The sequence below is a fragment of the Radiomyces spectabilis genome, assembly GCF_025331425.1.
Source record: "Radiomyces spectabilis strain NRRL 2753 chromosome Unknown BYT42scaffold_4, whole genome shotgun sequence".
Lineage (NCBI taxonomy): Eukaryota > Fungi > Mucoromycota > Mucoromycetes > Mucorales > Radiomycetaceae > Radiomyces > Radiomyces spectabilis.
In genome coordinates this window covers 989,080-1,002,083 of record NW_026251929.1, presented here as the reverse complement: position 1 = coordinate 1,002,083, position 13,004 = coordinate 989,080, and the positions used below count along the sequence as shown (strand labels likewise).

The window sequence follows — 13,004 nt, the reverse complement described above, 5'->3', positions numbered from 1 at the left end:
CCAGTGGGCAACTATGTGTCATGCATAAAAAACAGAGTTTATTTTTATATCCATCATGAAACTCAAACAAGTGCCGAGTAATTGACCCGTGATAAGGGTTTCCAGAGTGATGATCTGCCAAATTTACAATGCGGAAAATTGATGACACGATTGCGTGCTGGATTATGTTTTTATTACTATTGCTTGCGATTCTTTGGTACAGATTAATTAGTTAGAACTCTGCTGCATCAGTTATGCGGTTTTGGCTTGATGTGGTGCTGTGGGGTCAATGGTATAGAGGCTGAGTTCGAAGCCGGGATCGATGCATGATTGGGATAAATGCCGGCTTGGTCAAGATGCCGCAACTCCTTTTGACGTCGTTTGATCAGATAGTCTTCCAGTAGAAGTGCATTTCTTGTATTGCATTTATAAAATATGTCCAGTATATCGCCAACCAAGGGAACCAGTCCGATCTAGAAGTTTCTATTAAGTGACAAATCCAATAAAAACGCGCAAAGAGAGCTCCATCTTTTACCATGAAATCAACGCCTATATTAAACATCATTTGCGATATGATTCGCTGGGGCAGTTGTGCTTTCATGGCTATCTCCACAAGTTGGAAAGCGAGAATTAACCCGATAAAGTCCCCCACAACGGGAATCAAACCTATGAATCCGGCTCGATGAGCATGTCATCACAAGCATTGGGCTTTTTGCACGAAGAAAAGTTACCAATTAACCCGTCAAACCCGATTTGGATACAGCAACAGCTCATGCCACGATCGAGAAAGTAGGCTCGAGATTTGACCTTCTTCAATATCTTTTGTTCTTCCTTTGAAAGAATAGCCGTCGGCTCCGGTTTACGGCTCCACCACCATTTTCTCTGTTTCGACGTCTCGGTTCCAGCCTCGCTTCGTGTCGTGATATGCGATGGGGCGGTTTGCTTGGTGGTTGGCTGCTGAGGCTTCAGCATTTGCTGTAGCGCGTACTTGGCTATTGCTTCCTTGTTCATCGAATTCGGGTGCCGGAAATGAACTGTGCAGAAAGGGATGAACAAAGTCACCGCCAAGGCAAGAGTTCACGAACTAAGACCTATTTAGGCAAGTCCGGTGCACTGTTTCATGAACAAAAAGGAACGGTGTCCGAGCAACCATTTGTGTGGTACAAGCAATGCTTGTCCAATAGACGTTGATAGCCATCTCCTTCAACTCAATATGCCACAACTTCCTAAACACAGATCACGCCGAATCGCCTGATCAAGCTGTAGCTAGTAGTCCAAGCAGGCTGACAAGTAAAGCTCCCCTTCATATACAGTACTTGCCTTCCTCCACCTTTCCCCACCGATGCTTTTATACACATTCATTTTGCTTTTTATTTACATTCGCGTGCATTAACACCTCAATCAGCTGGAGGTGATATAAATCATGAGAGGATGCACTTTTACTCTGTCACATCAGACTTCTTTTCAACGCAAAACACGGTGGATGGGATGAGGAATCCGTGTTCTGGATCATTTTCATCCTTGGCTACAAATGCCGGAGTGATCATGAGAAATACCACGCCTTCTGGTTTGCCTTTGGCGGAGGCTTTCATGAGATGACTGTCAAAGTGAGTGTCGCCTTCTTCAACGTTCAGGATTTGAATTCGAATTTCGAGACCTTTGATGGCCATGTTGAGCGTGGCGGCTCGGTTGACAATATTGGTGATCCTCTTGCGGTCGTGCGTTTCTGTTTTGATTTTGGGATAAATGTAGCCAAGATCATCGATGATTCGTTGCACGACTTCTTCTTTGGCCTTTTCTATCAAAGCCTCCTCTTCATTGGGTTGTTTGACGATTAGAGAACTGAGTTGTTGTCGTAATCGGGTGGCCCACGACTCGTTTCGTTTCGATATCCAAGCGTCCAAATCCGCGAACGATTCATTGACCGAGATGCCCAGATGCAGTGGCTGATCCAAGATGTGCTTCACCAAGAGGTTGAACAATAACTTTTCGGCGAAAATGGTAATAAATACAGTATCTAACAGTGGATCGGTTTCGTCGTCATCTGAGGAAAGCATGTACTGACGAATGCCTGCTTCCTTTTCAGGCCAATGCTGAAAAATGAAGGATGTGGCGGAGGCGCGATCGATCTTGGACTTCATGCTCATACAAAAGTTATTGACGTTGCTGAGCAGTTGTTGAATTTTTGGTTGAACTGTGGACAAGTCATCATCGGTGGCGCGGATCGATCGGACATGGGAATAGAAATTACTCTCCATGCGCTTATACTCTTGCTTTCTCTGTTCAAATTCCTTCATCAAGGAGTGATAAGCGGACTCCAAACGGTGGAAACGATGGGTTTGGTCTTCCAGGACCTGCTGGGACCGCTCGCGTTCCTTCTCATACTGCGCTCTTTCCACCATTCGTTCCTGCTCCACTCGTTCTTCATAATCTTCCTTATCGCCCTGTATACGTTCGACGATCTCCTTGTGAATTTGCAATGATTCGTGCAGCGAATAGATGAGCAGATCTTTATCTGAATCGGTATCACTGCGATGATCCATACGTCGGTATATGCTTTTCCGCTCTTCTGCAGGTTCCACTACCGAGGTCACAGCGGTATTATCACTGGTGCTTTCACTTTTTCTGCTGTCATCGGCGTATTTCCCGTTATCGGTAACGGACATGGCTTCTTCTGTCGCTGAGGCATCTTCATTCACGGTGTCTTTGTTGGCACGGATCGATTCAGGCACACTAGTTGCAGATCGGATGGAGGAAGTAGTGGACTGAAGACGGTCTTGCGTAGTGGCATCTTTTGGTAAAGTCGCCATGATGCATAAAGCTGCAAGTAAACGAGAATGTCGGCTGCGTGGACGGCAGAGGAGTAAGTGAAAAACAGTGTGTGCGGGGTCTTGACCCGTCGCTGAAAAGGGACATGCGAAACAGTACGCTTGTCAGCCAATCAAATCCAACAGCCACCCAGTTCATGGATGGCTGACCTTTTGACTTCAAAAAAAAACAAATGACAACAAATCCCTATATTCAGCAAGTTTGACACTATTTATAGACAGCGCTAACATGCTTTTTTTTTCTTGAGATCATATGAAAAGTATACAGCTCGATAAGACGGTCCCCGCGTGTTTCTAGTGGACGGTATGAGCATATATCGCAGAGCAGTGACACTACAACCTTGTTGGTGCAAGGCGCAGGATTTGGCGGTAAATGCGACGTTTTTGAATGCTTATCACTGAGCTGAAGGTTCTAGATTCGCCGGAATCAGAGATAGAGTAATGTCCCTTGAAAATCGGACTACAATCTCGCAGACTGGGAAACCCGCCTAGCGAGAGTAACCATGAAACTTGTTCTCAATCAGCGTGCATGCGATTGGTCGAGTTTATGTAGGAAACTGTAGGTACGCTGGCGTGGAGCATAAAGGGATAGAAGAAGAAAAAAACATTTGGCATTCCACCCATACCCAGATAATTGCACGGTGCCTAGATGCAGCTCCATCAAGCCTAATTTTCTTTTTCATATCATAGTAACGGTAAAATGGTAACATGTTATATATTGGTGAAGAAAAAGTGAATGAGAGTCCATCTCGGGTATACAAAGAATGAGCATGATGCGATGAATAAATATAGAAATGGAGAAAGCAAAAGTAAACATGAGAGATCTTAGGAAGATTTGGATGGTTGGTTGTTGTTGTTGACAATGGGAAGTTTCACCAATGTTTTATCAGCTTGCTTGTCATCTGTATCCATGAAACTCATGGTGCGGAACACATAATCCCAGTTGGTAAGGGTATTGGCGACGCCTAATGTTCACTTGTTTAGATCCTACACGACGAAAACCACCAGAAAAAAAGGGGGGTTGCAAACAATGCTTACCTTGAGCTCCTTTTGATAGTTCTTGCATGCTGTTGCCTAGTTCTTCAAAGTACTGAACCATTTGATCGCTCATGGTCTTGATTTTCATTAGTTCTTCCAGTTCGCGCGTTTTCTCCTGAATCAACTTGTGTTTGGCATCGGACATGCCGCGGTGCCCAGCCTCATGGGTCGGAGAAGTGACATTGGTTTCCAAAACGGTGGCATTTTCCGCCGTTGTTGCAGCATCGGCTAGTTGAGAAACACGCGATGATCGAAGCATGATGGCGTGTTGGATGGATTTCTCTCAATCCTTTGAACAAACAATTTCTTTTTTCATGAACATGGCGTGCTCTGAATTTGTCCCAATCTGTCGTTTGATTTCAGACTCAGTCGCTCCATTGAATGTGAAAAAAGCGCGTCATTTAGGCGTACTTGTAGAGTTGATATGAAATATACGAAAAGGAAACTTGTTTGAATGTATCACTGATGACGATTAGCGGATGCGTCTTCTTCAGCAAAAAGGACGTCGATTTAGACGTTGCAAGGAAGAGATCGCCATAGAGTGTGATAAAGTCCCGAGAAAAAAAATATTTGGGCGCTTTTTTTTCATTTAGCATTTTTAACTAGTCTTGGGCGTGTTGGCCCACTGTTAATCCACTCAAGCTGAGTAGGACCATAGGCGTATCGCTTCGGATAGCCTCGATAGTGTTTGTATCGTTATTCATTTTGAATAACATATTGTCGTTGCTTTGCGGCCGTGGATCGAAGGGTGGCAAGGTCATGTTGTTCTTCGAAAGCATTCGGACCGCACCTGCCAGACCAATAGCGAATGCAGCTTGCTGGTCGCGATCCTCGTTGCGTGACCTCTTCGGACGGCAGGACAATCTGGGTTGATGCATCGGACTGCACCAGAGACTTGCTTCGTTTTCCCATCAGGTAATCTTCGTTTCGCTAGCTCTGTTTGTTGGAAACAGAATACACAAGTCTTCGATGACAAAATTCATTTGTTATAGCGACTGTCGTGTTTCTTGAGTGTTCTGTCCGCATCTTCTTCCCCCCTCTTCGTGCATGAGAGTCATCACCGGTTCCAGCGTTTCCAATGCTCATCACTAAGTTCGTTGGAACATTTCGATCGGTCATTTGCGCCCGTTCGCTTGACGCCAGCATCGCATAGGCTCGCTTTGTACGCAATGACTGCGTATATGCTATCTTCTTGGACTTGCGATTATGATAAAAATTACGCAATGTGTCGCTTGCATCTTCTTGTAACTACAACAATGACGGTGTGAGTTTAGTATATCCACTTGGTTCAAGAAAAATCTGCATACTTTGTAACTATGCAATGCTTCTTCCTGCGTCCAAGCGTGCGAAATTGGGTTACGGCTCAACATTTCTGCAGTGCTCCTGATGGAAGGAGTCATCTATTTTCCAGTCAGTCAGCCATTCTCCAGATGTGAATAAAACAATACCTTTTTTAATTTTTCACGTCTTCTTCTGTGTCTTCTTGCAAATGAGATTTCTTGATGTTCTTGGCACGGATTTTAACCGGTTTCGGAAGGAACAGCTCAGAATCGGTAAGAACGTCTCCTGCTTCGACGTCAGCGCAAGTTTCAAGACAAGCGTATCTGTTGTATAACTGCAAGTGCCTACTGATGGTCGGTATGGTCAAAGGCACGGTCACCGACATTGTTTGGATTCCGTAATCCGTTCCGGAAAAAGTTACGGCATGCTGTAATTGGGAGATGTCCAATCTTTTCGCCCCGTCCATGCACTGAGGAAATGCTGCTGTAGGGACTGTATCACGTCTTTCTTCCTCTGTATCTTTTCCTCGGTACAGCTATCAATATGGTTGCATTAGTTCAATGAGCCGTTGGTTCAATTTACAAATTAACTTACCTGGCCTTGCAACAAATAACGTTCATTTTTTGCCTTGCGCAAACTTGTTCAGCATGTCAAAAGCGCCCGATTTTCCGTCTGCATTGCAGCCTTTTTATCTTGCCAATTTCTGAAATTCAGGTCGGAACGGTCTTCATAGAATCGGCCTTTTGCCAGTTTCACCTCGTTTTGTAATGATTGCCTCAATTTCACGATCTCTTTTTGCCGTTTTTGCAAGCCATCAATAACATCAGTCAATGAACCGATCTGATTTTTCGTATCGTCGTCTTGAACGGCCGGTTTAGCACTTGCTTTTTTGCGTTCATGCCGTCTATCGTATCTCGATGTCATTTCGTACGTTCGACGATGAATCAGTGATCCTTGGAGGATCGCCACTTTGCCATTTGTTGAGATTCGGTGTTGGAACGTCAATCCACAGCTCTCGCAGATGTCCTTGGCTTTTCCCAGATCAAATATCGCTGCAATAATGCCGACAGGATTTTTCCGCGCTTCGACCAAGGATGTGATGGGATTGTTGTTTCTTGAAACGAATTGATACATGCCAGAAGATGAACCGAAAAGCTCGTAGATACTTGTTTCGTCTAGGTGGAGCGTTTGTTCGGCGGATGGCGAGACCACAGGATGAACTGATCTTGTAAATTTTGCCGTAACCCGCCAGACGAAAGATCGCATTACACAGTGTCATGAATGGTAACAGGAGGGCCGGGTGCTTCTGCAATTTCCCGTACTTTGGAAAATAAGGGGCAAGTTGGTCGGAAATCAATGTAATTACTCGGTGTTCCTCAGTTGTCCTGAGATATTTCTAGGTGTGTGCTTTTGAATACGTGATTCTGTACCGGTTTCATCAGTGCTTGATTCCATAATCAACTTCTTGACCACCGCCTTTATAGAGTTCAAACGACGACAGCTCAGGTCCTTTAATAAAGTGTTAAATGCAAATTCTGAACTGGACTTCCCTTCTCGTGACTCACCTGATGGTCAACAAATGTTATTTGTTGTTCTTCGGTTTGACGGATATCTATCCCCTCCTCTTCCTCTAATCTTTCTTCTTCGTCGTCTTCTTCCTCAATGAGCTCCAACAGATCTTCTTCATCGACATTTGGCACATCCGATATATACAGCGTTTCGATTTCATCGGTGATATCGCGCATAGTCACCTCTCTGTCTGGCTCAGATTGTACATACAACCGGCGTAACCTGATCAGGGACTTTTCGCTGTTCTGAGCTTGCGCTAAACTTTTCATTTCTTGCTTGATTCGCCGTTTCAACGCTTTCTTTGTTGCACGGGGGCATTTTCGCTTATCGTTTCTTTTACGAATCGTCGACTTCCTGAGTTTTTCCTGGTATGCTTTTTCGCGAACAGGAGCCAAGTGGATGCGTAATAAAGTACGAACCACTCGATCCAAGATCTTTCCGGGCGCTGCGCGGGACCATAGAGTTTTGACGTTGGTCGAATATTCCTTGATTGTAGCATTGATCGTTTGAGAGCAGCCAGGCATATCCGAAAACTATTGCGCCATTTCTGGTAAACCCTTGCACCAATCGAACCAGAGGGAAGGAAAGTCACTTGATTCTTTTTTCGTTGTCGCGGAACTTATAAACCGCGAATATGAAAACTGTAAATGCCGCGACGATAGAAGATCATCATGCGCATCAAGCTGCTTCTTGCTGGTGCCGTCCTCGACTCTCGCATGCAATCTATCTTGTAACCCATCAGGTATCGGTGGAATCGGTATCATTTTGAAAGTCCCGAGAAATTCGCTTTGCCTCTGTTTGGAAGTTCCGCGGATACGATTTTATCGTAGTCTTCGAGTATTCTTGGCTTATCATCCGGATGGAGAACCAGAAGCAAATGTAGGTGCGGCAAGCCTCGCTTTTGAAACTCAACTGTATGGACGTGAGCAACTACTCTACCCAGAACATGCCTCTTCGTCAGATCTTCCAGGAAAGCTTTACGCTTCATGTTGAACACTCGAGCACAAAGGTCGGGCCTATCGACTGCTGTCTGGAACGGGGATAACTCATCCTGGATCTCCTTCCACTGCGGATTGCAAGTAAAAGTAATGAAAAGGTCAGGCTGTCCGCATCGACGTACGATGTTCATGGCATCGTGGTATAGTTGGCGCATGTGCCTTGGGCTGCCAATGAAGGTGGATGGCAGAATTACCCTTTGACCGACATTCTGAAGATCATTGTCGCCAAGTTCAACTGCGTCTGCGATACCTCGATACAACTCTGTGCGGAGACTGGACTGATTCAACCGTAGATAGTTAAGGCGATTTTGCTCCATCTTGGCGTACATATCGACGATATACTGCTGAAATAAACGACCACAGAGATGTAGATCATGACCATTATTGCGTACCATCAAGCGGTGACTGTACCATTGCATGACCGTAATGTTTCGGCCACTCGGAGAGCGTGCGTTGATACTCCACCCGGGATCACCATGTGGAAACAAAAGTACATAGTGAAGCGCGTCGTAATATTGATGCATTTCACTGATGCGTTGCAGACCATAGCTTCTTGTTCGAATTACGATATCACGACTACTATTGGGTGTCACTGTATGATCGAGTATCATTACGCCAATTTCGTTCGAGGTGGGTGCATTATATCTGCGGGAATCAGGGCTATCTTCCGCACGTATGAGTAATTGTACATCTACGGCACCATTTGACTCGCGCAAGACTTGGGCCATGGACTTCAGCAACGGCACAAATGGGTTGATCTCAGTTAACATATCCTGCAGAATGAGGAGACTGGCGTTTCTAAGGTGAGGTGCCACGGCGTGTCGGTGTGCCAGTTGAGTCTCGGAATCGTAGATATACATTTGAGCGAATGCAGGCGCATGGTTATCGGTTGGTGGAAGCAAACCACCGATATGATGGTAAATGCTCCCTTGAATACGGAAGCAGTAGGCGCCACCACGATTGTTCGCCACGGATTGATCTAATTGAACTCCAACTGAAGTGAAGCTCAAGTTCGCATTATAGCCGCGAATTTGCTCACGGAAATCTCTTCCTTCTTGGGTATCGCTACGGAGAAGGCGTGCAATTGCTGGCGGTGTAGGAGTCAAAGGCGGAAGGACAATGGAGCCTTGGGCGCAGCAAATTTGGAACTGCGGATTCGAGTTCGATCCGGACATGCTCTCTTTGAGCCACATGTGTGCTTGGCAAAAGTTGCACACAGTATTCATGCGTCCCAAATATTGCACATCAGGAAGCTCCAAATCGTCGTTCCTGCCGATATTCAGCGTTCCTGGTCTCTCGCGAGAAGGCACATTGACATGATGGAGCGATTCCACGGCAGCAACAGGTACAGGTAAAATACGAATGCGTCGCACATCATCATTTTCGTTGGCTGCTCTTGAAGCTAGTCTTGCTGGATTCAATGGGCAAGCCATATGGCTGGCCCGCTGGTGTCCCAATTACTGGCAAGTATGGCAACGGATTTCAGGTGATCCTTGGGTTGCAGACGTATTGTTTTCTCGAGCATTTCTCGGATTGTTGGGACAGTTGTGGTTGCTGGAGCGAGAATGTCCTGGCAGACCGCAAGACATGCAAAGAACGTTTGATGTGGCGGCGACATTGGTTTTCATGAAAATGTCTCGGGTTATTGGGACAGTTGCGGTTGGTGGATCGAGAGTGTCCGGGCAGACCACAGGAAGCGCAAACAACGTTTGAAGACGACATTTTATTATGAAAGATTGCAACTCGGGGAAAATAGAGAAAGAGTGAAACAAATCTAGACAGTTTGTGCAGTACGGGTTATTACTTCAAATCAATAAAAATTCACGGTTGACTTGTTCAGAAAAGGAAGTATAGATTACTAAACGTTGAATCGGGTCAAATTTATCATGGGCTATCCATCCAGAAAAGGAAGCATAGATCATGAGAGACTCTGGAGAACTAAAATCGTGTATAGTTCTGAGCGCAATGACATCAGCGCGGTGTACTATAATGAAGATGGAGACAATGGATGGTAAAGTAAAGTCTGATTTATTAGATGTACCTGAGGGACTTCATTTCATATTACCGGTCGAAGATCGGAGTTTCTATTATTGATGGCTTGTACACGATCATCGTAAATCATGTGATTTACAAATCGTAACGTCTGGGCTTCACTTTTTTCACCCAATCATCTCGCTGAAACATAAAAATTATCCAATCAATTTTTTCAATTTGGCGGTAAATAAATGTGGTGACGAAATAGAACCCAAATAAGGAAATCAAACATTTTAATTATATGCGTATGCGAAAATTGTTGAACACCAACAGCCTTTCGTGTTTCCTTCATGCGCATCGTTGCTGTTCCCATTCTACGTAATCGCTGGGCCTACTACTGTCATTCATCGCTCCCGTCGACTTCACGTTTAACCCAATTTGTCGACTGGTCGAGTAAAAAGTGGGATCAGCTGGGCACCGCCGACGACGGCACTTGGAAAAAGAAGCTGTACGTCAAAGGTAACCATGTCGTGAATCAACTGGATTACCAGGAATGGTTCCTCAAAGGCGTTCCTATCCGAGAACATTTGAAAGAACCCGTGGAAAAGGTAGTTATCTGCTTCGAATTTATTCGCCATATCTGCCTATACTGACATTCTACTTTTTGGCCATACAGGCGACCATCGAGTATACTTCCTTATTAAACGAAAAAGAAATCCACACCCATTTGCAACAGTTTCTGAAGGAGAGAGGACCGTATCATTACAAGTATATGAAATATTCCATGTATTGGGTCCCTGTTTCATGCCTGTTCGTCGTTGTACCCTTGATCCCCAATATTCCACTCGCCTATAACCTGTTTCGTCTATACAGTCACTACAAAGGTAAAATTTAATTTTGTGTCCCTCGTCGGCGGCTGATTCCCGTCATCTAATCGTCTTTGATTGTAGCTTACAAAGGAGTGCAGCATATCGAAGCGTTGATGCAGAATAATACATTGGATTTCGCTACAAACAGCACCATGGATCACATTCTGCTGAAAAAAACATTCGCATCAAGCCATGACGTCGTTTTTCCGTCAGACATTGTCGCTTCGTTTACAGAATCTCCGTCTAAACCTAATCTGCAGAGGTTGGAAGACGACGTTGATGGCGTGCTGGATCTTCAAACCATATCCCAGCTGGCTCACGAACTCGATATGGGCCCCTTGGAACTTGAACTGAAACGGGCGCGATTCCAAATTTTGTCAGAAGTGGCACACCAACGCTTTGCTCAATCTACATCGAAGGGTTCATCCTGATTTGCGACATGAAAATACTGGAAAACGTGGACCGCGTTTTTTGGTTATATATAGACACACTACACACTATTGTTGTGAACATCCTCATCCATCCCAATATTTACTATGTTCGTTTTTTTTTAATAATCTCTTTGTTTTTCTCTTTACAAAAGACGGACCAAAAAGAAGAAAAAGGGCATGGTTTTTGCACGTAATAGATCAAACTCGGTTTCTCTTTTATACACCTCCTTTCTTGACATTGAAGAAATTTCTAACCACAAACACCTGCAATGCGGCCATAGCGATAATGGCGGCACTTTCGGAAAGAGAGAACCAGAAGATGCGGCTTTCCGTCGAATACACAGTGCTCGAGTTACGGTTTTCGCGGGTGCGGATATACTTTTGTCTACGCGAAATATCCGTCAACGATCTCGATAAGCGGAAAAGAATTTCCTCCATGGATGACAATTCCGGGGCTTGCGAGTTGGCAGTCTCCTTCTGGAAACTGGGTCGCACTTCGTTTTCCACGGTAATCTCAAAGTCGACCAGTTTTTCCGTGACCGTTGACATGTCATTGGAGAAACAGAAAGAATACTCTCCCACAAAGTTGGCCGTGAACACATAGTCGCCCTGTCGTTCGCGTTGGTTGCTCAAGACAACTTTACCGCGAGGATCGGTCACTTTGTAATCAATATCAAATGCACCGCCAGCTTGAACCTAGTATGTATTCAACCCCAAATGTCAATATTCGGATCACAGCAGGTCGTGCATCAGATATTTTGTGCGCATTCCAATAACAGCCATGCATCACTTACAGCAAAGTAGAATCCAACTTTTTTGCCAGGAGCATCGGCCCATGCGTAGAAGCAAGCTTCTTCGTTAGCGGCTACATTATAGGTTAAAGCGGTGGCGTTGGTTCCAGGAAGAAGAAAGGCGAATCCTAAAAGGATACATAACGCCAAGGAAAAGATGGAAGCGTGATGATGGCCGGCCATTTGTGTGGATGAACAAAGAGTTCGTATCGAAATTCGCCACCCAGCAACAAATCATTTGGTCGGCCCTTCAAATTTAGGTGGTCCATCAAATAGCTGGCAATTTTCCACTGGCTCCCATCTTTTTATTTCTTCATCGGCTCTTTCTCCCGTTCATGCCACTGCGGAGCGCCAACAACAACTTTTTCATGGGTAAAAGAGTTCACATCATCTTTTATATCAACACCTAGAATGTAGGATCACATTTTCTATGTTTTCCATTTTTGTTTTCTTTGCATACGCGCCCCTCGAAACTATATTTGCTGAGCGCAAAGCACCGGTTTTCTTTGACTCGCTTGCATTATAACGCTGACAATTGTAGGCCAAGTATACGATAGTTACTTGAGGATGAATTGATGCTCCAAGTTTTAACGTATAGCGAACTATACAGTATTCTATGGTTCAAACAAGGACCACTTGAGAATACTGTACTCCACGCGAGACAATCAAATGCTATGGGTAAGCGCCCTATGTCTTGACCTGATCGTCTATTTGTGCAGTCCATCTAGCCCCACATAGACCTTTGACAGAGTAAATCATCCTCACAGAATCATCGCGAATGCCATTGATACTTGTCATCGGTATGGCAAGTGCAAAGGAACATTCGCCCTGGTTTCCTGAGAAACCGCAGAGCCGGCATCTGTGGATGAGAATAATTCAATTTGAAAAAAACATGGCTGCAAACCAAAAAAAAGAGACAATACATCTACCAAGACAGAGCAGTTTATTATTACCACATCTGTTAAATTTACACTCAAAGAATAGGATCATAATGGGTCGACTTTCACAACAAAAAGCGCAGTTGTTTTGTTGCATTGAGATTACAGGATAGTGACGCATCGAGAAGTATAGATTTACAGTGTAGTGAAGGCGAAAGCGATGACTTGGGTTATAGGGACAACTTGGTGTTAACACATACGAAGAACACTGTCCATCATTGAATTTGGGTGACATCAACGGGATTGGTTGACAGGAACCCGTTGTTGCCTTCCTACCTCCTCGTTCAGCCTCGTCATACAATTGTGGC

General features: G+C 44.8%; 8 protein-coding genes across 8 annotated transcripts; 1 reads left to right on the top strand and 7 right to left on the bottom strand.

Moving 5' to 3' along the window:
- Positions 1–43: 43 nt before the first annotated feature.
- BYT42DRAFT_562823 (uncharacterized protein) lies at positions 44–1,197 on the bottom strand. The gene is made up of 3 exons (XM_051567516.1): positions 711–1,197; positions 515–645; positions 44–452 (listed from the first exon to the last, which is right to left on the bottom strand). The coding sequence occupies exons 1-3, from the start codon at positions 988–990 to the stop codon at positions 228–230; spliced, it is 636 nt and encodes a 211-aa protein (XP_051425224.1). The 5' UTR covers positions 991–1,197; the 3' UTR covers positions 44–227.
- A 221-nt stretch (positions 1,198–1,418) lies between these two features.
- Positions 1,419–2,522, bottom strand: BYT42DRAFT_592742 (uncharacterized protein; the record flags this gene model as incomplete). Its single annotated transcript, XM_051570643.1, has 1 exon — positions 1,419–2,522. The coding sequence occupies one exon, from the start codon at positions 2,520–2,522 to the stop codon at positions 1,419–1,421; it is 1,104 nt and encodes a 367-aa protein (XP_051425223.1).
- A 1,110-nt stretch (positions 2,523–3,632) lies between these two features.
- On the bottom strand, positions 3,633–4,104 carry BYT42DRAFT_544424 (uncharacterized protein; the record flags this gene model as incomplete). Its single annotated transcript, XM_051565755.1, has 2 exons — positions 3,633–3,772; positions 3,846–4,104. The coding sequence occupies 2 exons, from the start codon at positions 4,102–4,104 to the stop codon at positions 3,633–3,635; spliced, it is 399 nt and encodes a 132-aa protein (XP_051425222.1).
- An 856-nt stretch (positions 4,105–4,960) lies between these two features.
- Positions 4,961–5,628, bottom strand: BYT42DRAFT_562818 (uncharacterized protein). Its single transcript, XM_051567515.1, has 2 exons — positions 5,153–5,628; positions 4,961–5,093 (listed from the first exon to the last, which is right to left on the bottom strand). Exon 1 carries the CDS (start codon positions 5,590–5,592, stop codon positions 5,299–5,301), a length of 294 nt encoding a protein of 97 aa, XP_051425221.1. The 5' UTR covers positions 5,593–5,628; the 3' UTR covers positions 4,961–5,093; positions 5,153–5,298.
- A 75-nt stretch (positions 5,629–5,703) lies between these two features.
- BYT42DRAFT_264403 (uncharacterized protein) lies at positions 5,704–6,637 on the bottom strand. Its single transcript, XM_051562770.1, has one exon. The coding sequence runs from the start codon at positions 6,390–6,392 to the stop codon at positions 5,769–5,771; it is 624 nt and encodes a 207-aa protein (XP_051425220.1). The 5' UTR covers positions 6,393–6,637; the 3' UTR covers positions 5,704–5,768.
- Positions 6,638–6,844: 207 nt separating this feature from the next.
- Positions 6,845–7,456, bottom strand: BYT42DRAFT_562815 (uncharacterized protein; the record flags this gene model as incomplete). Its single annotated transcript, XM_051567514.1, has 1 exon — positions 6,845–7,456. A coding segment is annotated over exon 1 (342 nt), but the record flags the coding sequence as incomplete, so codon positions are not given.
- A 2,561-nt stretch (positions 7,457–10,017) lies between these two features.
- BYT42DRAFT_612227 (mitochondrial K+-H+ exchange-related-domain-containing protein) lies at positions 10,018–10,967 on the top strand (the record flags this gene model as incomplete). The annotated part of the gene is made up of 3 exons (XM_051571606.1): positions 10,018–10,275; positions 10,344–10,551; positions 10,618–10,967. 3 exons carry the CDS (start codon positions 10,018–10,020, stop codon positions 10,965–10,967), a joined length of 816 nt encoding a protein of 271 aa, XP_051425218.1.
- Positions 10,968–11,183: 216 nt separating this feature from the next.
- Positions 11,184–11,941, bottom strand: BYT42DRAFT_612226 (emp24/gp25L/p24 family/GOLD-domain-containing protein; the record flags this gene model as incomplete). The annotated part of the gene is made up of 2 exons (XM_051571605.1): positions 11,184–11,663; positions 11,762–11,941. The coding sequence occupies 2 exons, from the start codon at positions 11,939–11,941 to the stop codon at positions 11,184–11,186; spliced, it is 660 nt and encodes a 219-aa protein (XP_051425217.1).
- Positions 11,942–13,004: the final 1,063 nt, after the last annotated feature.